General features: G+C 46.3%; 1 protein-coding gene across 2 annotated transcripts in view; it reads right to left on the bottom strand.

Annotated features, from left to right (window-relative positions):
- The window catches only part of Trappc10 (trafficking protein particle complex subunit 10), a 60,087-nt gene that overhangs the window by 21,514 nt on the left and 13,031 nt on the right, over nucleotides 1-25,542 (bottom strand). For both annotated transcript variants that reach the window (XM_040732049.1, XM_040732050.1), the window contains exons 2-12: nucleotides 23,986-24,067; nucleotides 20,586-20,721; nucleotides 14,372-14,568; nucleotides 11,822-12,017; nucleotides 8,695-8,806; nucleotides 7,235-7,482; nucleotides 4,256-4,402; nucleotides 3,516-3,630; nucleotides 3,119-3,195; nucleotides 1,937-2,028; nucleotides 242-382 (exon numbers count right to left, since the gene is read on the bottom strand). In XM_040732049.1, coding sequence (XP_040587983.1) covers nucleotides 242-382; nucleotides 1,937-2,028; nucleotides 3,119-3,195; nucleotides 3,516-3,630; nucleotides 4,256-4,402; nucleotides 7,235-7,482; nucleotides 8,695-8,806; nucleotides 11,822-12,017; nucleotides 14,372-14,568; nucleotides 20,586-20,721; nucleotides 23,986-24,067 — 1,543 coding nt within the window. The remainder of the gene's footprint in view (nucleotides 1-241; nucleotides 383-1,936; nucleotides 2,029-3,118; nucleotides 3,196-3,515; nucleotides 3,631-4,255; nucleotides 4,403-7,234; nucleotides 7,483-8,694; nucleotides 8,807-11,821; nucleotides 12,018-14,371; nucleotides 14,569-20,585; nucleotides 20,722-23,985; nucleotides 24,068-25,542) is intronic.

Here is a 25,542-nt window from a genome sequence, read left to right as displayed (position 1 = left end):
GCTTCAAATGTCCTTTCTTGCCTTCAAAGTACGGCCCAAAGGAGAGCTGTCTTTTTTTTTTATATTATTAGAAACTCAGATTATAAAAGAGTGGGCACTTGGTCTATGCCCTACAGGACACCCAGTGAGGCAGAGCCTCTCTTTCCCCTATGATTAAGAGCCGCCAGCACACTCTGCTGTGAGGAATGCCACCATACAATTAGTCTTCTTGTTTTATGACAATATTGGACTCAAAGGATACTTTTCCATTTGCCCAAGGCGTTTTTGGCACTCGGCTAGCTGCTTCCTTGTGTGTGTGACAGGCAGGGCCCAGCCCTCAGCCAGGTAATTTTTCAAAGCTCCCTGAAGATACATTTCTGCCTTCTGTGGCGACCTTTTCCTCCTTGCAAAGTTAGCAAACAGAAGCTTGTTAGGCATCACAAGGGCCAGCATCGCAGACCTCCACATGACACTCGCATGTCCACAGTCCCCCCTCACCCCCCCACTCCCTCCACCCCGTGAGGAAGCCATAAAGGACTGCCAGGGCACCGTGCAAGCAGTGGATTCATGATGATAACATGCTGTTGCTCTGACATCTTGACACTAGCATAGGTCAGCTATGGCTGGCCAGAAACAAGCTAGTTTTTGAGTCTGAGAACACCAAAGATAAGACAAGAAATACCAGGAGAAAGGCTTACTAGGTTCAAGGAAACCACAACAATGCTCAGAATAAAACCAAATTAAGTTTACAGTGCAAATTCGCCAGGACCTGTTATACTTCTGGGAGCTTGGGGCTCTCATTCCTTCCCCAGAGGCTAGGACGCTGGGCTAGCCAGGAGTCAATATTGCCAAGGTCTACAGGGCATCCTTGGGGAGGAACCTCTATTTCCACTACTCCAGACATAATCAGAATTCATAAGTCCCAAATTAATGTTTCTCAAATTAAGTAAAATTTAAACTCAACACCAAAACATACATATTTTTCTGGATTCTTTTGGTTCTGCAAATCCCAGTTTTTGCTTTTGTAAAGATCCAGAATTTTCTATACCTCTTCATTTATAACCTCTAGTGCTAGAAAGCACTCTAAATCTTGGAATCTTAACAAGAAGAGGGGGGCCAACTGCCATTCAGCTAGTATGTGGCCAAGCTCAACTGGGTCTCCAGGTCCTAACCAGCAGGCTGGTGCCTAGCATTGGGATTCTGTGCCTCTGGATTCTGCAGGGGTCAAGTGCATTAAAAGAACAGCACCCAAAGACATAGCTTTCCCCCAAATGCAGGAGTGGAACATGACTCCTTGAACTTGCTCACAGCTGCAGCCCCCCATGAATGAGCTGGTGAGGGATGGCTACTCCGGAAAACATGGAGTCACTTAGGCATCTACAAGCTCCTACCTAGCAATCCCCACCAGTTCTTTTTGTTTCATCTACTAAAGCACAGATTTCAAAACGTTGTTTCAAGCACACAGCTCCCCTTCCCCTTTGTAATTGCTGTTTCTTTGCACAGCTTTGAAACCGAATCCCACTGTGCTAGGCTAAGCTTGCTTTTCTTCAGCAGACCATTTTTATCACATGCAAACTCTAATGCTACGGCAGGTTTCTGTGCTCACTCCCAGCTCATCCCTCCCACCTGCATCCAGTGGTTTGAGATACATACACTCTAGAGAAAGACTGCATGACCAAGTACTGTTCACCGACCTGCAAGCAGGCTCCCAAATATTTCTCATTATCCATTAAAGTTAATTAAATATAGCAGGTCAAAGATCAGTAATAACCCTTAAGGTCATAATCCAAAAACCACCCTATGTGGTTCTGGAAGAAACTCAAAGACAAAACGATGACTGGCTAATGGATTCTACCTGCTCCCATCTACCAAGTGATGCGAACTTTACACTAATTGTATATAAATCTTCTCATATGTGTGTAAAATGCTTAAAATCAAAGAGGTCACCATCAGTTACATGTAAAATTCTGCCAGATCTTTTCCAACGAGCTTAGCAGATCGAATCCTCCCAATACTTGTATACATCTCAATGGTAGCATGGGACAAATCCTGTGGAAAAGTAAAAAAGAAAAAAAAAAACACACAATTATGTACAAGTTTATTTATTTATTTATTTATTTTGGTTTTTGTTTGTTTGTTTGTTTTTACGAGACAGGGTTTCTCTGTATTGTTTTGGAGGCTGTCGGTCCAGCCTGGCCTCGAACTCACAGAGATCCGCCTGCCTCTGCCTCCCGAGTGCTGGGATTAAAGGCGTGCGCCACCACCGTCCGGCCACAAGTTTATTTTTTAAGGTTTTTTTTTATTACAAGTATGTGGGTGAGGGTATGCGCCTGTGTGCAGGTGCCCGAGGAAGTTAGAAGCGGCGGATCCCCCTGGAGATAGTGTTACAGGTCATTCATTCACTATGGGTCCTAAGAAAAGAACTTGGGTCCTCTGCACAAACACTGCATGTTCTTAACCACTGGAACCCCCCTGTAGACCTGTGCCTGAACTTTTAGGGCATACCTTACACTTACTTTACCCAGTGCTGCAGCAAGACACTGTGATTAACAGTTCTCACCTGGTCTCTACCTTCGAACGTCACGTGACATGCCGTCCTTTCCATACAAAGTCAGTAATTTGTGCGTGTGTCATGAAGCACGTGACAAAAGACAGCCATGCACTCACACAGCCCAGCCCACTTAGCTTCCTCCCTGCTTCTGTCTGTACACTCTTGGGAACACCATCACAACAGACTGGCAGATGCTTCCCAGTTCACGCTCTACCTTCATTACTTCCTGGAATCTCTCAAATTGAACCTCTAAAACCAAGCATGATAGCTCTGCCCAAGCACAAATGGGCACTTTTAACAAAGAAAGGTATTCATTATCTGTTCTTACAGCTTCTGTTCACTAAAGGGGAAAGCCTATGTTGAGCAAAATTTTAAGTATTTCAATGTTGTATTTGTGCCCAATTATGGTATCGGGGCACTGAAGAACGTGAGCAGTTACCCAGCTTTTATACAGAGTTCCCCAGTGTTCCACACAAACTATCAGGGCCAGCATTAAGGGGTCATCCAATTCAGAAGGCCATGCTGAAGAACAAAGCCAGCTAGGACAGAGTGGCTCTGTGGGCAGAGCGGGACTCTTGCCATACTTACCAAGTAGTGCTTTTCAAAGGCTTCCACTGATGACAGGGCTTCCTGGAGTTTCTTATAAGGACTCTGAGCTGTGTTGGCTGAAACACAAAGGTACTAAGTGTCCTTACTCAGCAGGAGCATGAGTGGTATTATGTGTCACACTCACTTTCAGTCCTCAGAGTGGCCTCACCCAACTCTTACAGGAATCACGAAATCACTAGCTTTATTGTGACCCACCTTATGATGACTATTCCTTTCCAATTTATGAGACAGCCCAGGACCTTCCCATAAAACTGCTCTCTGAGATGCGGCTTCTCAGAAACACTCAGATGGGGAAGTGACTTCCGAGTGGAGCAACAGAGACCCACACACTTGCCCTGAGTCCCGTGAGCTCTCTCACTTCAGGTATTCTCCATACCTGTTTCTGGTCTCTCAGCTCCTAATCCCGCCAAAAGATCAACTGTCCTGTTGAGATCTTCTGAGTTGGGTCCTTTTTCTGACACAAGTCCACATAGGTACCCTAAGGACTTCAGCTGTTGAGGGAAACCCATAATTTCAGTTTGGAAATCAGCAGGCAATCCACAAATGTAGTAAATATGTAAACCAGACTCCTGCTCTTTGTGGAAGAAACTTAGCTTTCTTTCTTTTTTATTATTTTAATTTTAAATAGCTTGTTTAACATGTCAATCCCAAACTTAGTTTTCTTATCTAAATGACTCCCACCTGAATTTTACAGCACATCTTTCGGGATTGCGGTAGGCTCACACCTTTTCCAGGTTAGTTCCACAACAGAGCTGAGGCTCTTAACCCTGTCTCTGTCATTCAGCTAACTATGCCCCACTTTTTAAACTACTACTCTATGTGTAGCCCCCCCCCCACAGTCCCTGCCCCTAAGTCCATCCACAGCACACACTGGCCCACACATGCATTTCTACATGCCCACTGCATCTTCTTATCTGAGTATCCCTGACACTGACACTTTCTCACTTGTCATCTGCTAAAGAAACTATGACCCCATGGCTGTGTCCAGACACACTGTAAGGACCTGAGCGCATCTAAACTAGTCTAAATAAGCTAGATCTCTCCAAACAGCCCATACTATCTGCCACACAGGCCCCCTGGAAACAATGCAAACACTTGGCACACAGCAGCAGGTACCTTTTCCATTGCATAGCTCCACAGCCCCACCATGTGGGCAATGTTGGAGTCTATCTGGGCCCGGTCACAGCAACCTTCTATCCTCTGCAACACCTCCAGACAGCTCAGAAACACCCAGCAATCCAGAGCACCGGGAGGGACAGAGACCTGTGAGGCACAAGTAGGGTAGATGAGGGTACGATGAGCACAAACCTATGTACTCAGAGCTTTCAGCCCTCAGACAGTGTCATATGGCCATGACCCACAAAGTACAGAAGGATAGCCTATCACAAGCCAGAGACAGGAGAGAGCTGTGTACAAACATATTTTTGAGCCTAGCTTGTATATAATTTTCAGTTACTTAATTTTAAAACCTTATTAAGAAAAGTCTATGGGAACTTGAGAGTTGGCTCAGAAGTTAAGAGCACTTACTACTTTTTCAGAGGATCCAGATTCAGTTCCCAGAACTCACATAGTAGTTCATGACCCCCACAACTCTAGTCCCAGTATCCAATGCTCTCTTCTGGCCTCCAAGGGCACCAAATACACATGTGGTGCACAGACATACATGCAGGCAAACATTCATACATAGAATATAAAAAAACAGACAAATGCCTATGAACAGCTGTCACCTGGCTTAGCATGAGGACTGATAATGGAGGGGAACACCAGAACCTCAGGTGACTTTATGGTCACAGTAACAACAGACTGTTCAACAAAGCAGAAGGGACATACATGGCACTCAACAGATCAAGTGGTGTTAGAATTAAGGAATTCCTATAGCTTAGGCAGATGCACACTGGAACACGCATGACAGACTCCATACAACATCCCGAGTTCGCCTGGAGCATCATCATAATGTTGACAACCCCAAGAAGGCCTCTGGACTACAAAAGCACATACCTTTTACAATCAACTCTAAGTTTCACCTTCCCCCAATTTGTGAAACAGAAATATGCCCACCATTGATGACTGACATGGTTTATCTTGTAGCTGATAACTTAGTTTTGGTGAACATGCTACTTGGATCTACTTAAAGTGACCATAAGTGAATTCTGCACTGGTGGCTTGAGACAGACTCCCAACAGCCTCCTTTCAGAACCCCAGAGCCTAGACAGTGAAGAATCTGGAAGAGACTCGAGAACTAGGAGTGACATCGGTGTTGCTGTAGGTGACAGCATGGCCATTTTCTGAAGGGTGGGATTACTCACTTGCATCCTAGCACAGTTGCATGGTTTTCATCCCATGCAGGCCACACTCAGGGCTCAGCACTAAGACCCCATAGGAGCATGCCCTCAGGAGGGCAGCATCTCCACTTCTCACGCTACGATGAACAGGGGGGGTCTTCACTAAGAGGCATCATCACTACAGGCTGCAAGTCTGTAAGCCTAAGTGAACATGCCCTCTCCCCTGCACTCACTGGAGCAGGACAGCACAGGGAACCACTACAGCAGAGTCCCTCCACCAGTGTCATCATGGGTGTCCAGGAGAATCATGTTTCACCGTGGAGAATTATTTCTCCTACTTATATATAAGAAAAATAATTGGGTAAAAAAATAATTGGGTGCCGGGTGGTGGTGGTGCACGCCTTTAATCCCAGCACTCGGGAGGCAGAGGCAGGCGGATCTCTGTGAGTTCGAGACCAGGCTGGACTGACAGCCTCCAAAACAATACAGAGAAACCCTGTCTCGTAAAACCAAAAAATAATAATAATAATTGGGTAAAAAGGAGGGGGTACCATGGAGATGGCTTAATGGGTAAGAATGCTTCCACTCAAAGCATAAGGCCCTGAATTCAAAATGGTGAGCTTCCAGTTCGGTGAGAGGCCTTGTATTATTATTATTATTATTATTATTATTATTATTATTATTATTATTATTATTATTATTATCATCATCATCATCATCATCATCATCATTATTCATTAATAATATTATTATTGTATTTTATGCAAAAGAGTGTTTTGTTTTGTCTGTATGTATATATCATATGTGTGCCTGGTACCCACTGAGGCCAGAAGAGGGCACTGGACCTCTTGGGACTAGAGTTATAGATGGTTAAGAGCAGCCATGTGGTTCTGAGAATCAAACCTGTGTCTTCTGGAAGAACAGCCAGCACTTTTAACTGTGGAGCCATCATCTCTCCAGTCCCAAGAGACTCTGTCTTAAAGAAATACGGTAGAGAGCAATAGGCACACAAACATGCACTTTTCTCACACACATGTCCACAAAATGCATAAAGCTTTTAAGATTGTTTCAAAGACAGCTCGGGCCTGTCATTTAGTATTGCTACATATTATGAAATACTGCCTTATCAACACTGTAGCTGATGGAGCAAACTCACACCTATGTCCGGAATAAGCGTCTCCCATGGCTCATGTTTTGCAGTGTCCTCCAGCTGGCAGCACTACCTGGGGTCCAGCTGGAGAGTAGGTCACTAGGGGCAATCTCTCAAAGGTCAGAGACTGGCCCCCAGCTCTGGCTTGTTCTGTTTCCTGACTCTGAGATGTGAGGAACCTCCAGCAGGCTCTCTCACTGTCACGATGGATGAGCCAAAAGAATTTGCTCTAAGCTGACTGAGGCAGTTCTTCACAGCAAGGGCAATGTGACTGGTGTGCCTCTCCTCGTGTTATCAGGGCCTCACAAGGACTCTCCCCTGGGGAGCCTGCAGCAGCTCATGAGGTGACAGGCCCTGGTGATGAAGGTTATGTAACAGTATCCTATGGCCCTAGGCAAGACACCTTGGAGGTCTCAACTGAGAAATGGTGCTGTGAATCTAACCTAGTATGTGTGCACATGTGAATTTTCTGGGTGAAGAGGTCTCTGAACCATCTTACTAAAGTGTGCATGACTCCAGGAAGGGAAGAGATCAGTAGCCCAAGGTGAATTATCCTCAAAGGGATTAAGGCATTTCTATCACTGCAGGATACAATCACCCCTCCCTGCCACTCACTGGCTTCCTCACACACCCACAGGGTAAGTGGGGAGAAGAGCGACTCACTTCTAAGAGCTTCAGCTCCTGCACACAGCTGTGCAGCAGCTCCAGGGCTCGCTGAGCCACCTCCCATGGCCGCTGCAGGAAGAGGAGCAAGGTACACTGGCGGGAGAACAGGTAGCTTCGCAGGTCCAGCAGTGTGGCTTCTTGCCTCTGTATCAGCTCCCGCTTCTCCATGTCTATGGGCTTGCGGAGCACCAGTCCATTCCAGCTCTTCACTGGCTGGCAGAAAAAAGTCAGCCAGTTGGCACCATCTAAACAAACACACATCATGAAAGATGCTGACTGCAGGCACTTCACCTAACTAACACTCCTGCCCAGCCCCAGGACCTCCAGGTCTCATGCAGGAGCAGGCAGCTTCTAACCAGCTATCCCTGGACCCCTGCCCCACCAATCATCTGGTGCTTTGAGATGGGGTGGCTCCCATAAACACACCCATTTGGGTCATGGCATTGGTGGCCAAACACAGTACATAGCATCCTACCACACCCAAGAGGTCCTGGGTAGGCATACAATGAGTAAGGCAGCCACCCTGATGCTCACAAGCTGTAGAGCATCAGTAACCGCAGTGAAAAGCACTGGGCTGCCTTACTTGCCTTATTCACTCCGTAACTCCTCCTCCCAGCTCCCTGCACAGAGGTACTAGAGGACAGGATGAAGGAACAGGGAAGAGGGTGCAAACAACCAGAGGAAAGGCACTTCCGTCAGTGTCCCAACAAGTCCCCAAGTCTCAGTTACAGCCTTGATTCTAAATAAGAATCTATGGGGCTGGAGAGATGGCTCAGTGGTTAAGAGCAATTGTTATTCTTTCAGAGGACCCAGGTTCAAATCCCAGCACCCACAGGGCAGCTCATAGCTGTCTGTAACTCCAGTTCTAGATGATCTGACACCTTCACATACATGCAGGCAAAACACAACTGTTCATAAAATACAAATAAAAACTATATAAAAAGAGAATCTATAATGACGAGTTATTTCATCTGTATGATTTAACCTCACAGCCACTCCATGCTCAACCTAGTGACTGACATCATTCAACAGCTGACATGTCAACCATAGCTTCTACCCTCCCTGACCACAACCACTGTGATCTTCTAAGTGGAGCTGCTGCATCGAGTCTGGGTGACACTACACAGGCAGTTCCCATTGTCTGATTGGGTGTTCTATGGTCATTGCCTTGCTCTACTCAGGACTCTGAGCAGATGACACCTCCCCGGGACATCACTGCTTCCTTCATACACAATGACAAGGGTCTTAAAAACATGTCTAGCTTAGCCTGGGGATCTGGAGGGCAAGCAGAAAACAAACCAAAGTGTAGCACCAAGGCCCATCTGAACAGTATGTGAATACCCTTTATGATTTGCATAAACAACAGCAAACGATTAACTGCAGGACAAACAGACTAGCTGAAATGAAAAGTAGGGAAACCATTGAGCAATGACTTGGTGGTTGAAACATCTACTCACCCCCGGCCCCAAAGTTGACCACATACTGCGAGAACAGGGCATCCAGCTCATCATACTGTACCAGGGCATCTTCAAACTGCTGCAGCATCTCAAAGACAAAGGCAAGTTCCTCCTGTCATCAAAAACACCAGTCAGCTCCTGAAGCCACATCAGCCGTGGAGAGCAGAGCGTACTGTGAAGGAGGTCGGGCCAATGAGCACGAAGGCCGGCCTCCACAACACCACAGCAGTGCTCATTAAAAAAGGAGGACGGAGAACACATGGGAGAGGGAGAGACCAAGCCCAGCTCTAGCCTTCCAGCAGCAGCGCTGCACACAGCAGCACTGCACACAGCTGGTCACAGTGGTTCCCATCCCAGTGTCACATCATAGCCCAGCCTCTCGCTCACCCAGGCACACAGCTGTCTCTTCTCTCGAGCAGGAATGTTCACTCTTCCTCCTGATCCCCACACAGCACAGCTTCCTCTTTGGCCTCTCCCAGGCTGTTTGTGCCCCGTGTTCTGACAGGTTTCTACTTGAGGCCCTAGCACTCCTGCCCCATAGCTATTGATGCCTTCCTTCTCCAGTCTGACCAGTGGATTCACAGTAGATTCATGGAAGTGATGTGTAGACATCACCCTGGCACTGATGAGTTCAGCACAAACAGCTGCGTACTATTTGATGAATGAAATAATGAACAGAGATAGTCAGGAGTGACTTTTTTCCTGATTTCCATCACTGTAATTAAATTTGCTTTACTGTAGAGCAAAAGCCAGAGAGAAGGTCAAACACATCTGAGTAAATCCATACTGATGCAATCATCCACCTCCTGTGGCTGCAATCACTGTTCTCACGGCCTGGAGCTCCATATGGCACTCGCTGGAAAGGGATCAGGACCACAGATGGAACCCACAGCCCACTTCAGATCCAGACTCTAGCCTCATCAGATCTCCCAGTTGCAGCTGGGTTGACCAGAAGTCCAGGCCTTGGGATCCTCATCTGGCTCCTCATTGCATAATAAAGTTCCCTATGCAGGGCTTCTGTATGAGGATTAAACTCCTGCCTGCAAATGCAGCACACTCCCGGCACAGTAACCAGGCTGAGTTCAGTCATTACCTGTAACCCAGGGGAAAGCTGCAGGGAAACAGCTGGTCTGACCTTCGAAGCCCAGGACCCTCTCCAGTTCTGTGTCTTGCTGCCTCTGAAAACATTGCTGGACAGTGTCTCACAGACACTGCTGAGTCTCCTGACTTCTCCTTCTCCCCTCCCCTCCCCTCCCTTCCCTTCCCTTCCCTTCCCTTCTTTTTTGTCAAGTGCTTTGCAAGCTGAACACTGCAATAAATTAATCTTTTTCAATTGTGATATTTGATTTTCCTTTCAAGATAGACTCTATTTGGCCCAGATGGCTGGCTTCAAACTTGTAATCTTCCTGTCTCCAGTCTCTCTAATACTAGGATTACGTGCCTAGTTTGTCTACACCAGCTTAACTACATATCAGTATAAGATGCATCCACACTTATGTTCAAGCAACATCCATAACTTTTCATCCCCTCAACTTGCAGATCTGTTACTACACAACTTGACCATTCCCTCCATGGCCTTGGTAACCTCTCTTCATGGCTGTGTGTGAAATAGGCTGCTCCAGGAAGCTTGTGTAGGCATGCAGCAGTATCCTGTGCAGGCTCCTTTCATTGAGCACAATGTCCTCACGCCATGACATGGCATATGTTGTGCTCTTTCCCCATTCACTCCATGACTGCTTTCTTGGCTTTCAACCTGACCTACTTTTAGACTTATAGAAATGTTGCCAAGAAAACAGTGGTTTGTACAGAATTCTTAGTCAGCTTCCTGCCACAATAAACACCTCACATAACTGTAGTACCAGTCTCAGATTCTGAAATCACTGTTTGCACAATACTATTAACTAGACAGACCTTACTTGAATTTTCATGAAATTCATCCATGCACCTAACCCTTACTCTATGTGTATGGGTGTTTCGCTTGCATGTATGTCTGTGTACCATGGACATGCAGTGACCAAGGAGGCCAGAAGGTGTCAGTTCCTCTTGGAGGTGGAGTTACAGACAGGTGTGAGCTGCCATGCAGATGCTGAAAATTAAACCCAGGTCCTCTGCAAGAGCAGCCAGTGTTCTTAACTACTGAGCCATCTCTCCAGCTAACTCTTCAGCAATCCACCCACTCTTCTACCCACCTGCCAATCTACCCACCTATGCATCCACTGTGTCCATTCTCCCACCCATCCATCCACCTGCCCACCCAATCATGTACGTATCCATCCAAGCACCCATCTATTCACCCTTCCATTGTGTGTGCTTCAAACTGACTTCCACCCTAATCTAGCCATTCCCCTTCCTTCTCTGTAATTCCCAGACTAAGTTAATAAGCTTCAAAATGAGGAGATGGGGCCATCAGAAAGGTGTCTACAATCACAGAGAATGATAAGCACAGTCAAATCTCCTCACACGTCAACCTTCCTAATCTCCTTAGATGCTTCAGAATAAGAAATAAAACCCAATTCCTAATGAGAATGGGTCTTCTATTTATTCAAAATATGTCATTTCTTCAGCAATGAACACAGCTGATATCAAAACATGACGCTTATGCGCTCCCAGTCAAAAGATGGTGAAGAAAAGCAGAGATCCTAAGACAAGACCCCAGTCCCTGCACTACTACAGCTCTGCATCCCATGGAGCCCACACCCATATTTCCTCTATGTACCCAAGAATTTTCCCCTTCAAAAACAAAAGGCTGATTGTAAACAACAGTTTCAAAAGCCTAAATAATTTGGTGAATTCCAATAAAGAGCCAGCTAAACAGAATCCTTTACTGGAGCCACGGGATGTTCCCAGAAACCCTCCTCAGCCACACTCTGAACAACGGTAAACCAGCACATCCATATCAGTCATTCCCCAATGCTGGCGCCCCTGCCTAACTCACAGCAGACTTTAGAAGTAAGTCCCTGTGTCCAAACAAAACAAAGACGAGCCAGTGACCAGAACACAGTGGGGCAGTTTGAGCTGTGAAGCAGCAGGAGACCTACTTACAATGGGAACACCCACTCTGCTACATGGTTGGCTCAGAACGCCAGTAGGAACTGCCTGAGAGCTGCAGTCAGGAGGGCGCCAGTACCTGAACCATGAAGTATTCACAGAAGCTCCAGCCTGGCTCTGTTCTCTTCTCCCTCAAGGTCCGCATGTCATCCTCAAACTTGCCGAGGTTTTTGGTGAAAGACATGAGCAGCAGTGTCCTGAGTTTGGTCAGGAAGGCATTCCAGGATTCCTGAGTTCGAGAAGAGTCCTTCAAGGGATCAGACAGCACAACACACCTGCAAAGACATGAAGGGCAGTCTGGAAAACCTTGGGGTACACCACACTTGCTCAGCTGAGCCTCCTTCCCAATTCCCCACTGCCTCTCCTGCTTTCCTTCTTCAATCAGGGAAAACCCTCAGGGAGGGGCCAAGCAGTTCACTGCCGCTTGGGCAGGAAGCACTGCAGAGGGCGCAAGGAAAGTCTGCAACAGAAGGGACAAGAGTCAGGATGGGACTAAAAAGCAGTGAGCCTGCAAGGCTGTTGTGATACAGGAGCCACACCTCCCACAGCTCCACCCCTTGTTCTCACATGCCTCACAACTCCACCAGCTCCTATGGCAACACAATGGAACTGAGATGTGTCATCTCGGGATGGGGGGACCACAGTCCGACTGCAGCACAGGCAGGGCTCCAGTCTGGGTCACTGAGCGTGCCACACCCTTCTCGTTCCTCCAGTACTCTTTGTGCACCTGACATCTCTTCCCCGCTGAACCCACTCCACTGCTCAGTGAAGTACGTCCTGAGAGACCCCTGCACTGAGCCCTAGCCCTCCCCGTAGATACGCTTCTATCACCACACTACAACTCAGTAAGACTGAGACACAGGACAAATACAAATGACAGACAGGTGTGATGTAATTTAACTGCTAGGAGACTATACCCATGATGCAAACAAACCTAAACTCAAATGATTTTAAAATCTTGATGCAATGGGCAGCAACGGTCCTTAAGAAAAATTTTATCAAATTGTTAACAAACAGTGAGATGAACCAACTCTGTGTTCCAACATATCCCCTCAGGGAACAGCAGCCTCCATGCAACCACCAAAAAGGTAAGGCAGCAGAGAAAAGCCGTCACTATCCTCACCTACCCAGTAAACACTGATCCCTCCCAGAGGGAGAGTCCAGGGCCAGCCCCGAGGTCACCTCCCAACAGGAGCTGCTATATATCTGTCAGTTCAGCACTTACCCTACTCACTCCAGGAGCGCCAAATGCCAGCACCCTTGCTGAGCAGCACAGCTTCCTGTGGTCCCCACCCTGCAGGGATGGAAACCTACAACACTGCTCATGAGGCAGAGCTTTCTTTCCTTCAGCAGCCCGCTGCCTACCCACCAGCCCCCACGCTGCATTACACTATCATTTCCTTATTCCTTCCTCACTAGGCCTTTCAACCTAGATCTCTAGATGTTTGTGCTAATCAGGAAGGCAGGGTCCAGCACAGCTCCTGATGCAAGGAATGAAGACTGATCAGGAGGCCAGCAGTGCCTCCCAGGGCACAGAACACCAGAGCAGCTGCTAACAGGGGCACAAGGGACACAAGGGAGGAGGAGTGACAAGGAGGGCCTCACACACTGATGCTACCACCATCTCAAACAATCACCGGGCCCACATCTGACTCAGCAGTATTTTGTCAAAGGTTTGAAGAATGCACAGAACCCGTAACCAAGCAATTTCCCTTTAAGGAGTTTATCAGAAGGAAATAGTTAAGGACATTCATAGTATCTGAGCTGGAAAGATGTGCACAAAAGTATAATAACAGTTAACTAAACAACAGCCCAATAGTTCTTGAGGTTTCTATAAATAACATGTGGCTTATTAATGTAGTACACTATTATGTTCTGACTAGCCATAATGGGACAGGGATACACTGTTCATGGACAACGACAATGTACTAAGTGACAACAGTAGGTATCAATGTTGCACAGGGAAGGACAATGCTCTAAAGACACACAGAGGAAGAAACATTCTGCCCTAGGCTACTTTCCCACCTACTTTATACAGCCTGCACTTCCTGGCCCATCCCAGCCCCAGAGCACCTCCTTCAGGCCCCCAAAGCAGGCTGGCTAAACTCTTACAGGCTCTTGCCGCATGGGAACCCTCCACTGGGGGTAGTGACCATGGAAATGACAACCTGTAGCATCAGGGTAGGGTCCAGGTTCCAGTGCCAATCTGTGAGACCCACACGTGGTCAGCACATGGCCAACTGGCCAACTGGGCACAGCTAAGGAGAGGAAGTTAGAGCAGGCACAGATGGGCAGTAAGCCATCGCAATGAAGGCATGAAGCTGGTGTTTTGTAACTTCCTTCCAGGAACTTTTAACAAGTGGACTATGAACAGAGAAATGTGTGTCCCACAGTTAAAAAGTTGTTTAGGGAATTCTACACTATTCAAGGACTGATCATCCCCAGGGCCACTTGGCCCAGAAGTCTCTGCCCCTAGGCTACACACTTGGAGATGACCTGCTAGGCCAGGAACTGTAGAGGATGGATGGGGTGGGTGGTGCCCATCACTCCTCTGTAGCTTTCTAGACTGGCTGAGTCAATGGTTATCACTGACAACAACCAAACGGAGTAAAACGCAAGACACACTTACCTGTCACTCTGCTTATTACAAAAGTCATTTCTTATTTTGTCCACAATAGAAGTCCGGGGAAGGATGTTGGTTTTGTTTTTTTTCTTGGCATCATTTTCAACTACCACTATTAACCAGTCCACAGAGCTATGAGCTTTCAGAACATTCTGCCATTTGGTGAGGTCGTCTTTTACCGTAGCTTTGTACACTTCAGTATCCTAAAAAATAAATAAGTCACTGTGAAGGCGAGCTCCCCAGTGCACAGGGTATCAATAACAAAGAGGCACTAGCCACAGCATGTTAACACACCAGGGCAGCCAGACAGTGAACAGGAGCGGGGAAAAGCCCAGAGGCCTGAGCCTAAGTGCCAAGCTCGGTTTCACACCTGCCCCAGCCCCAGCCGCACCTCCCGCATATTCTGGCACCCAGAGGCATGAGATACAGCACCGTGGCCTGAAGAGTTGAGGAGGTCACCTAGGGTGACACTGTCTATAAGTCAGGAGGAGCTTTGGTCAGGCACCATAAAGTCACCACTGTCATGAGTCAACCAGGAGCCTAGCCTCCTGAGAGCTGCCCTGTAGCCCTCTGGGAGCCCTAGGGTCCTGATTCAACCTCAGTACCCCAGTGCTCCACATAAGAGCCAAGGGACCACCTCAACTCCTTCAAGCTGTCCCAGCTCACAGGAGCTGGCAGAAGCTGATCAACTCAAAGTCAGCTCTACTTCTCTCTCCCAGGACTAACCCAAGCGGTCAGAGAAGGCACCCTCCCCAGCAAAGTCAAGGAGCCGCAGCAGATTTCCTTACAATTCCATTTACACTGAGGAAAAAGCTAAAACCAGGATGCAAGGACTGGGGCTGGCTTTTGTGAAACACTTGTCTAGCATATGCCTTAGGTTCAAAGACAACAAAAGATACTTAACACAATTCAAAATTTTGAGTTAATACTTTAGAAACAGCTAGTGTGTAAATACACACCCCCCTTTTAATGTATTCAATGTACTTGTTTTATTTTATGTGAATGGATGGGTGTTTTACCTGCATGTTTGCCTGTGCACTAATTATATGTGTCTATTACCAGAAGAGAGCATTAGATCCCCAAGCACTGAAGTTACAGATAGTTATGAGCCACCTTGTCGGTGCTGGGATCGGGATGTGCAGCCAGTGCTCTTAATCACTGAGCCATCTGTACAGGCCATCCCCTCTGCTTAAACAGTTTCCTCTTCACTGTCTCATTCCAGGAAGTCTTTGGATTTTAAGCCACTCCTCATGCTGATACAGACTTGAGCTAATTTTATTGACTCACCAAAAAGTTCTTCTGTTTTCCGGCCTGGGAAATGGCTCAGCGAGTAAAAGTACTTGTCACCAAGTCTGGTGACCTGAGTCTGATGCTTGGGATTCACATGGTAGAGAGAACCAGCTCCAAAAAGTTGTCCTTTATCCTCCTTACTCATGCAGTCACACACACACACACACACACACACACACACACACACACACACACACACACCGGCCAATCAATTCTTTTTGACTTAAACCACTATGGAATTCTAAAGGCAGTACTTGCAATTTTTTTCATAGTTTTCAAAAACTATGTTCTGGTTTAAATGAGAAACAAATACAACCCCAAAAGATCTTTTACTTAAGAATAGATGAAAAAACAATATACAAAACATGCATATGGGGCATAGACATGCATGTAAATAAACATGCATACACATAAAATAAGAATAGAATCTTAGAAAAAATGACAGGCAGGCAAAGCAGTCAGAACATACCATCTGTAATAAGTAGGAAAGTCAAACAACAGAAAGAGAGCCCAGGATGGCAGGGGATAGAGCCAGAAGACAAACCACTGACACATCTCATGTATGGACAGTGGAAGACTGAAGTCACACTGGCAGGAAGCAGGATTGCACAGGCAACTCATAGAGATAGGCCAACAACGAGTTTTAGAACAAAAACCACACAAACAGACTGATTGACAATGCCGAAGAAAGATGTGTGACCACCAAGACCAGCAGCTGTGGTTAATCCACTGAACGGAGAAATGCTGCGCCCAGTGCAGCTCCACAGGGCTGCAGCATCCATCCGCCACCTGTCACCCTCCATCCCCACGCCCAGAAAGGGAGAAACAGTTTAACAATATTTGAAGAAATGACCACATTTTTCCAAATTTGATAAAAATAATAAATTCAAAGCCAAAACACTATATATATATATATATATATATCCCCAAATACACTGTAATTATCCCATTAAAAATAATGATCAAGAAAAAATATCTGAAAGAGCCAAAGGGAAAAAAGGTGATCTGTGCACAAAGCAATGGAAACAAGATGAACTATTTCTCATGGGAAACAACAGCAACCAAAAGCCAGGCAGGGCTCAGCATCTTCAAGAAACTCTGGAAGACACTGGAGAGATAGATCAGTGGTTCAGAGCACTTACTGCTCTTGTAGAAGACCTGGGTTCAATTCCCAGCACCCACATGGCAGCTCACAGCCACCTGTAATGCCAGTTCCAGAGGATCTATGCTTCGGACCTCTGCAAGCTCCTGCACATAGGTGATGTACATACATACACTCACACATACACACAATAAAATAAAGAAGCTGCAGCAGCTCTGGAAAGAAAAAGACAGCTGGTAAACTACAATTCCACACTCTGTGAAAATATCCTCCAAAAGTGAAGGCAAAATAAGGACTTTTTCATACATTAGAGCAGAAAGAACTGACCACACAGGGACTTGTAGTATGAAAATATAGTTGAAGAAACCCTCCAGTCAGAGGGAACGAACACAATCAAAGACGCAGCTACTAAGAGCTCCCAATGGAACCCTACCTGGGAACAGGGAAGGGCAGGCCTTCCAGTTTTTAACCACTATGGACTTTTTAAAATTGAAACAGTGGCCAGGCGGCAGTGGCACACACCTTTAATACCAGCACTCAGGAAGCAGGGGCAGGCGGATCTCTGTGAGTTCGAGGCCGGGCTGGACCAACAGCCTCCAAAACAATACAGAGAAACAAAGTATTGTGAGGTTCTCAGGAAGTAGGGACCCGTACCAGAACAGTAAGCCTAAGGTTCTCCCTCCAAGACTAAAGGAAGTCTCTGAAGTCAGTGCCACCTTCTGTCAACCTGCTCCAAAGGACCTCTCATAATAAACAATCAAGACTCAGATGGAAATGGTGCTTATATCAACCCTGACAGCCTGGACTGGATCCCTAGGACCCATAGTGGAACAGAGAATTGATGCCCAACAGTTGTCCTCTGACCTCCACATATGTGCCATGAAACAGCCACCACACACACACACACACACACACACACACGCACGCACGCGCACACACACACACACACACACACACACACACACACACACACACACACACACGGAAAAAAAATAAAAAGCCGAGTGTGGTAGCGCATGCTGCAACCCTTGTACTCTGTAGGCTAAGGCAAGGCTGCAAGTCTGATATTAACACAGCATGAACTGCATAAGGAAAGCTTGTCTCAAAAAACCAAAAAGGAAAATGCATGCTCTGTGGGGAGTGATTTTACTCCCGTGTGTGTGTGTTCACGGGTACATAGAACATATGGGTAAACAGAGCTAGGGGGAGGAGGCTCTCTCTCTTTGGGTTTCGGTTTCGACCTGGAGAGCAGCGTGCGGACCTTTCGTGGCTTTTCATGTAAGTGATTTCTCTTTCAATAAATATCATAGGACATCCCTAAATTTGAGTAGTTTAATATTTCTGCTTCAGTGCTCCTTACTGGATAATTTTAATTAAAAGTGAATGTCACTTACAATGACCACAAGAACTAAACTAAACTAAGCAGGGATGGGGGAGTTGGACAATGCAAAGCTCCCATGGCGTTGTGACATAGAAGAACGAACTATATGAAATGGAAGTAGATACTAATGGGGTAGAAACAGACTAATAGTAAGTCAGATTAATGAATTAAAGTTGTGGATGTCTGACAAACTAACCTAATCAAGGAAAGAAAGCACAGTCACACAAAGTAAGAACTGAGAACCAGGAGCCCAAGTCAGAATGGCCCACTTGGTGCAATTCAATGGAAACAATTTAAAACTTAACTAAGACGCACAACTTCTAAGCAAAGCATAGTCTACCAAAATAAACAAATGGCTGAAACAGACCAATTTCGTAGAAGGGAATCCAGAAAGTTTCCAAGGAAGTTCTCACAGGAAGATAGCTGCCTCAGTCTCACACATGGAACACCCACAAACTGTACAGCCAGCAGCTCCAATGCAACATAAATAGTTTCAGAAAAAGAAGATAAACGGAAACTCCCAATTCCTTTTATGACTCAAAAAATTATATTGAGGGGCTAGCGAGAAAGTTCAGAGGTTAAGAGCATTTGTTGTTCTCCTAGAAGACCCGGGCTAGTTTCCCAGAACCCACAAGGCAACTCACAACCATCCTTAATTTGAGTTCCAAGGCACACAAAGCCTTCTTCTGTCTTCTGTGGGCACCAAACATACATGTAGTACATATATACATACAAACATGCAGGCAAAACACACAAATACATTAAATAAAAATAAATGGTATCAGTACTAAAGCCTTATAAAGACGGCACAAAACAAAAGCTACAGACCAACCTTGTATGAACAGAGAGCAGAGAGTTTAAGGACTCCAGTGAGTATTCTCCACTATCAAACTGAGAAAATGAGGCTGGGCAAGAGGGACCTACCCAGGCCTACAGGTCTATTCAGATAGGAGAAACATGCCTAGGGCTCAATGCACTCATAGATACACAGAGGAAATTGTGGGGTTACTTCCACCATGTCCAAAAAGGCCTTTAGGAAAATTAACTTACATTTTCAGTGTAAACCCTTGAAAAAATGGGAGTAGATGCTGTTCCCTCTATATGAGCATGGGCCCCAGTCCCACTGGAGAAAAGCTAGGACACCCATAAAGAAGACTAGGCTAAGGCAGAGGTGGTCACAACCTCTCAACACCAGAGAAACAATTCTACCAGTCAGAACTGAAAAAGTAAAAGGCTTGTTCGATCTCCACCTCCTCTCCTCCCCTCTCCTCCCTCTCCCTCTCTCTCTCTGAACATCACAAGATCTGAACTTGGGGGCCAAGAAAGTCAACAATAAAACTAGTGCATACAATCGAAGAGCTCACCAAGGTTAATATGAATATAAATCAACAGGATTCCTATACATAAAAATGAAAACACATGTAATGAAGCCCCACTCACAATCCCAGAAAAAAAAGGAATGTACCTGGGCTGAGATGCATCTCAGCATTATACACTTGCCTAGCACAAGCAAAACCTGGACTTGATTTCCAGCAGTGCAAAAAATAAATAAAATAAGAATAAATCTGACATTATGAATAAAGGGTTGTGGAGGGAAACATTCACAGGGTAAGTCTGGCACAGTCATCCTATCTATAAGGTGGCTTCTGGCTACATCTGGGGTTTGAACTCCAGGAGGGCTCTCAGGGTTCTGTCAAGTCTATACTATGTGTATGTGGTTAAGAACAAATCTGCTTTCCTTTTCGAGCTCTGGGACAGGCCAGATAGAGGCCCTGTGTGGCCATCCTCGGTAAGAAACATAAATTCCCAGTCTCTAGGGAGCCTGCCTGGTAGACAACGGCTCACACTCACCCCACCCCATGTGACTTCCTGAGGAACAATGCATGGGGCAAAGTGCAGGTGCAATCAGGCACAAGCAAGCCTCGAAGCCCTGCCTTATTCCAGCTACCAAACACTGCTGTAGCCTCAAGTGCAGGCTGAAATCCCAGAGGAAATGGCTTCTGTACTTGCACACTGCTAAGTGCTTATTTTATTACTCAGACCGGAAGAAATAACCCTCAGAACTTCCCCTTAGTTCATGGGCAGGAGAATCCTATCTGAACTCATGAATACACAATTACAAAACAAGCGAGAGGTACGGTGCCAAGCAGAGTAAAGAATGGGGCCTACCAAGTAAAGCTGGGCCTGGGGTGGGGACAAAAGGACCGCGACAACACAAGATGAGCACGTTCAGGTGATTAAACTCTACGCTACCAGGGCTCACAGTCACAACCATGTTGTAGTCAGGGATTCCCCAGGAAAGCCACAATTGGGTGAAGCAGAAACACAGGGATAGCACCACCTGTCTGAGGAACCGACGACACAACACCAAGACAGCGCAGCCCCACACACTGGGTCATGAGGCCACACTTCCACTGAACAGGCTTTCTGCCCCAGCCAGTACTCACACAGCACTCTGTCCAGTAGATGTGGAGGAAGGGGAAGGTGAGCAGGGCTTTGTTCCCTTCTTTGGGCAGCAGCTCCTCCTTGAACTGAACAAAGTTGGATTCCAGGTGAATCATCTTTGGAGCTCGGCCATAGGACCTAAAACAGTTTTTAAAAGTCACCGAGAAAACAATTGAATAACACAGATGGCAGAGAAGGTCTGTGACAATACAGAATTTATTCATATCTAGGACTTCAAAAACATGCTACGCATGAAATAAAACTGGCCAGAAATCCTGCATGGATTGTTACAAACAGCTCTCATGTCAAAGCCCCCTCTCCAGAAGGCCTTTGTTTATCCAACACAGGCACAGCAGCTCAAGGGTCAGTCTGAGCAAGGCTGCCCCGCACTTGTGAGACCAGCACTCTTCCAGGGAAACCAACCCTGGGCTCACTCTGAAAAATGAAGACAGGGTCCCAAGGGTCAAAAGTATGAAAACTTATTTTCACTCTCAAAAGCCCTAATGCTTTTGTGGCCTACTGAATTATTGGTGGAAAAGAACGATATTTGTTTGCAGAGCTCAAATTAGAGTGACACAAGCTTCCCTTTCAACTCATGGAAGCACGAGAGACCCCAGAGGCCACGTGCAGCTCATCTACACATAAGAAGCCCCTGCTGCTTTCCGTAACATACCTTTCCCATGATGCTCTGTGTTTAACAAACCATGATCATACTTATATTCACATTGGGCTTTCTATCTGCAAGCCCTTTACAGTCTGTCTTCTGTGAGAGTAACCACATTTCCTTTTTGCACTGCTTCGTTCTGCTGGTTTCAAAGTTCACAATCTATTTCCATTCTGCTATTGGTTTCATTTTTACCTTAAATCCCCTGAGCTTCACACATCACCTGAGCTAAATGCACTTTCTATTCAGAAGTGGAAGCTTCACTGGGATTCCTTCTTCACTTACCCAGAGAGGCTGCCCCTGCTTCTCAGCTCCTAACAGTCTAGAAATATTTCTGCTTCCAGCAGGGCTTGTGACCAAATTCCATAGGCTCCACATAGCTGTCCCAAGGCCCAGAAGCGCAGGACCCCTGACTGTGGTGGCTCTTGTTCACATGCCTGGACATGAGGCCCTGGAGCTCTGTACAGAAGCAACCTCCAGGCATCAACAAAGGTGGCCAGGAGCCACTGCCACTGTTTGGAGGAGGTAGGACTCTGAGGCATAGGAGGCCAGCTCTGGCTTCTCCCTTGCCTTCCAAGGTTCTTTACTTAACACGAATTTTAGACTGTGGCTGACTTGTGAATCCTCCAAAGCTCCTGTGTGGAGACCTAGTCCATATTTCACTGGTGCTGAGACAGTGCTTCTGTGAAGCAGCATGTATAACAGCCCCAATTTAGAAATGGAGTAAGCGGCCACTGAGGAACAGGCTCATACTTATGCAGTCAAGGGCTCTCATCAGAAGCCATCCCACAATCTCAGAATTCCTGGCCTCCAGAATCATAACTCAAATAAGTTTCTGCTCACGCAAACATCTCAGCCCACAGTGCTCTTTAAAAGCCCTGTCTCTGTGCATATTTGCTAATTAGTCCTTTACACTCATTGACGGGGATTCCAGGAAAGGGAAGAAATAAATCCATGTTGTTTCTCTATTTTATTTTCCCCACAATCTTCCCCTTTGCTTAATGAACACATTTCTTCTTGTCTTTAGGATCGCTAAGTAATGTACTTATTTGACATCTTTTACAGATCACACCATCTCTTCAGGGATTAGCCACCCCCTCCCAAACGTCAATCTGCTCAACTGTTTTCTGCCTTTAACAGCATCAGGACCTTTTAGATGTTGGATAATTTTTTCCAAAGAGCATTCTCCAGCACTGTGTATTTGTTATATTATTAGTGGCTAAATGAGACGCCACACTCACTAGAGAGCCAGGGTGAGACACCCCCTATACCACACTGGTTTTTCATGTTATCGGGCAAAGTGGGCAGTCTGAAAGAAGATGACCATAAGAGTCAGACTTGCACCAATAAGCACACCAACAGGAAACTTCAAATGTTCTGACTAAAATCAGGTCACCTGAACTAGCCAGGCAAAACTCACACATTTTCTACAAGTAATAGCTAGCTCACTAGGACAATTCCCCAAAGATTTTGTCTGGGCAAGTCACTAGGCAACACCCCCCATCCAGTGCCTCGCCCCTATGTGTCCCATCATCTCTCTCTCTCTCTCTCTCTCTCTCTCTCTCTCTCTCTCTCTCTCTCTCTCTCTCTCTCTCTCTCTCTCTCTCTCACACACACACACACACACACACACACACACACACACACACACACACACACACACACACGGTTAGGAGTACCATGGCAACTAGAGGAGTAAGTTACTTAGCTAGCTTTGACCTTCACCTTCTCTTCTATTCTTCATGCTAATTTCCAAGTAACTCCTTAAGAACAATATGAGGACAGTTATGGGAAACACATCTGTAATCTCAGCACCTGGGAGGCAAAGGCAGGAGGAGCATCGCAAGTCTAAAGCCAGCATGGTCTACACAGTGAGTTCCAGGCCAGCCAAAAATACAAAGAGAGTGTGGAGAAGAAAGCAAAGGACGGGGCAGGCGCACGGGGACCCAGGGGGACAGAGGCTCTGGCAGCAGAGCTGTAGCTCACATCTTCTACCTGCAAGTAGATGCTAAGAGTACTGTTTCCTCTGTAAACACCTACACTTTAGATACTGATTAGCCAGGGGGGAAATCAGTCACCATTTCTATACAACAGATCTCTAACTCAAAGAACTGTCATCCAATGTCTAAAACAACTCCCATGCAGGACAAGTGGGATAGTCAGGCCAAGTACTCACATGTCTAAGTCAAGAGGATCACAGGGCTTGCCTAGGCTACAAGTTCAAGGTTGCCCTGGGAAACACAGTGAGAAGTTGTTTCAAAACATAAAGTAAACAGAGGGCTGGGACTGCAGCTCAGCAGAAGAGGACTTGCCTCGTACGTGCCGGTCCCTGGGTGCAGGCACAGTAGTACCCAGTATCACAACAAGAAGAGAAAATCAAGATCCAGGAGTGGTGGTCCAGCCTGTAACCCTAGTGTACGACTCATTACACAGTGGCAGGAGGAATACAAGTTTGAGCCCAGCCTGGGTTGCACAGCAAGTTCAAGGCCAGCATGAAGTACCTAACAAGATTCTATCTCAGAAAAAAATTTTTTCCCTATGAGGTTAGGAAAATCAAGCCCTGGGTCCAATCTCCAGCACCACAAACACAAAAACAAAACAAGCATGGAGAGCCAGCCCTAAGGTCAGGAGGCTGCTCTGCCCTTTGGCCTGCACTTCAGAACAGAGGCCTTTACTGGCCCACTTGCTCACTCAAACACCTGAGCTACACGGAGAGCCCAGCCAAACAGACACCATACCTTCTCCATTCCATCGGTTCCCTTGGAAGCTGCTGGGAAAGTGTTGGGTAAATAGAGGTAAATAAGTTCTGATCTCCAGCACCTACAAGGGAACAAAGTGAAATTCAGTTACATCATTTTAAAATAAATACAGGAGAAATACACCTTAAATGTTTACAATGTTGACACTGCTGGGCAATTTTATATTCAGTAGAGTGGATGGAAAAGCAAGGCTTTTTGGGTCTAATTTAAGTGACTAGTTTCAGGAACCCAGTACTTAACCTGCTATGGCTCTCACAGAGGATGAGGTTGGCCTTGGAAGCCATGGGCCCAGCCTCAGGGGCTCTGTGGCCACTGCTTTCTAATACCACAGAGGAGCCGAAAACTCCATACAAGCATGGGAAGCTGTCCCAACAGTCACTTAGAGCTAACAGCACTGAAACACACCAGCTCCATGTGATTACACAGGGCACCCACGGACATCCCCAACTAAGAGGAGGAAATGAACATGACCCTAACTCTGACTTGGTACTTAATCTGACGCTGTTGAAGTTGGCCTGGGAAGACATATATGTCTGACTTCACACTGGTGCTCAGCTTGCATCCTAACTTCAATAGAACTGAAAAGCTCATTTGGCTCTCCTGCAATGACAACAAACTAAAAAGGAACTGTTTACTACAGACAACTAAACTGTTATACCCAGGGTCCTCTTTATGAGAAAGCTTTCTCCTAACTGCCTTTATTGATTTTAAAGAGGAGATTGGGAATTGGTATGAGTCATTTGCACAGTTGCCTATTTTGCCATCGAGAGCCGAAAACAGATCCTGAAGATTACACTGCAGTATCAAATCTCTGGGGAAAGAAATGGTGTATCTGGGCACCTGGAAGTGGTGATTGGTAAGGTTCTGGAAGGCTGACTGCCTGTCCTGGCTAGCATAACAGCATAAGTCTGCATTTTGTGTTTCCTGTGCCATGTGCACTAGACAGGAAAGGGACAGGACAGCTCCCCAGCTGTGGCTAAGTACACACACACACACACACACACACACACACACACACACACACATACATACACAAGTGAGGCTTGGCAGGAGCCATTGCAAGTCAGTTGTGGTTTTCATCCTGCGTATTTACTTGCTGGTCATCTCAGAAATTAGTAAAGTAAAAAATCTCCAAGCTATTCTCCACAGGAAACCATTGCACAGAAAGGTCTGCGAGAGCAGCTTGGACAATAACAACCCTTCCTTCATTCTGTAGCTGACTAGCCTTTCCCTGTGTCCTGATTTCGTGTTGGGGCCATGCACCGGCCATGTGCAAAGGTATCATGCAACACACCATAGGATCTAACCTGCAATAACACCTGGCTTCCACTCCTATCAGAAAATGAGTTTTGTCTTCCAAAATCCAAATCTCTCTCAAGTCCTAACCCCAGCACCTTAGAATGGAGCCTCATTGAATGATCAGGCCTTTGGAATTGGTGATTCAGTTGGAACTATATCTTAAGGGCAGGCCCTAATCCAACCTAACAGTGTCCTGATGAGAAGAAAAAAAATTAGGCTCAAAGAGCCCCCAGGGAT

This window comes from Mesocricetus auratus, unplaced genomic scaffold (genome assembly GCF_017639785.1).
Source record: "Mesocricetus auratus isolate SY011 unplaced genomic scaffold, BCM_Maur_2.0 Super-Scaffold_100027, whole genome shotgun sequence".
Lineage (NCBI taxonomy): Eukaryota > Metazoa > Chordata > Mammalia > Rodentia > Cricetidae > Mesocricetus > Mesocricetus auratus.
The sequence above is the reverse complement of the archived record's forward strand: the minus strand, read 5'-3'. Positions and strand labels throughout refer to the sequence as shown.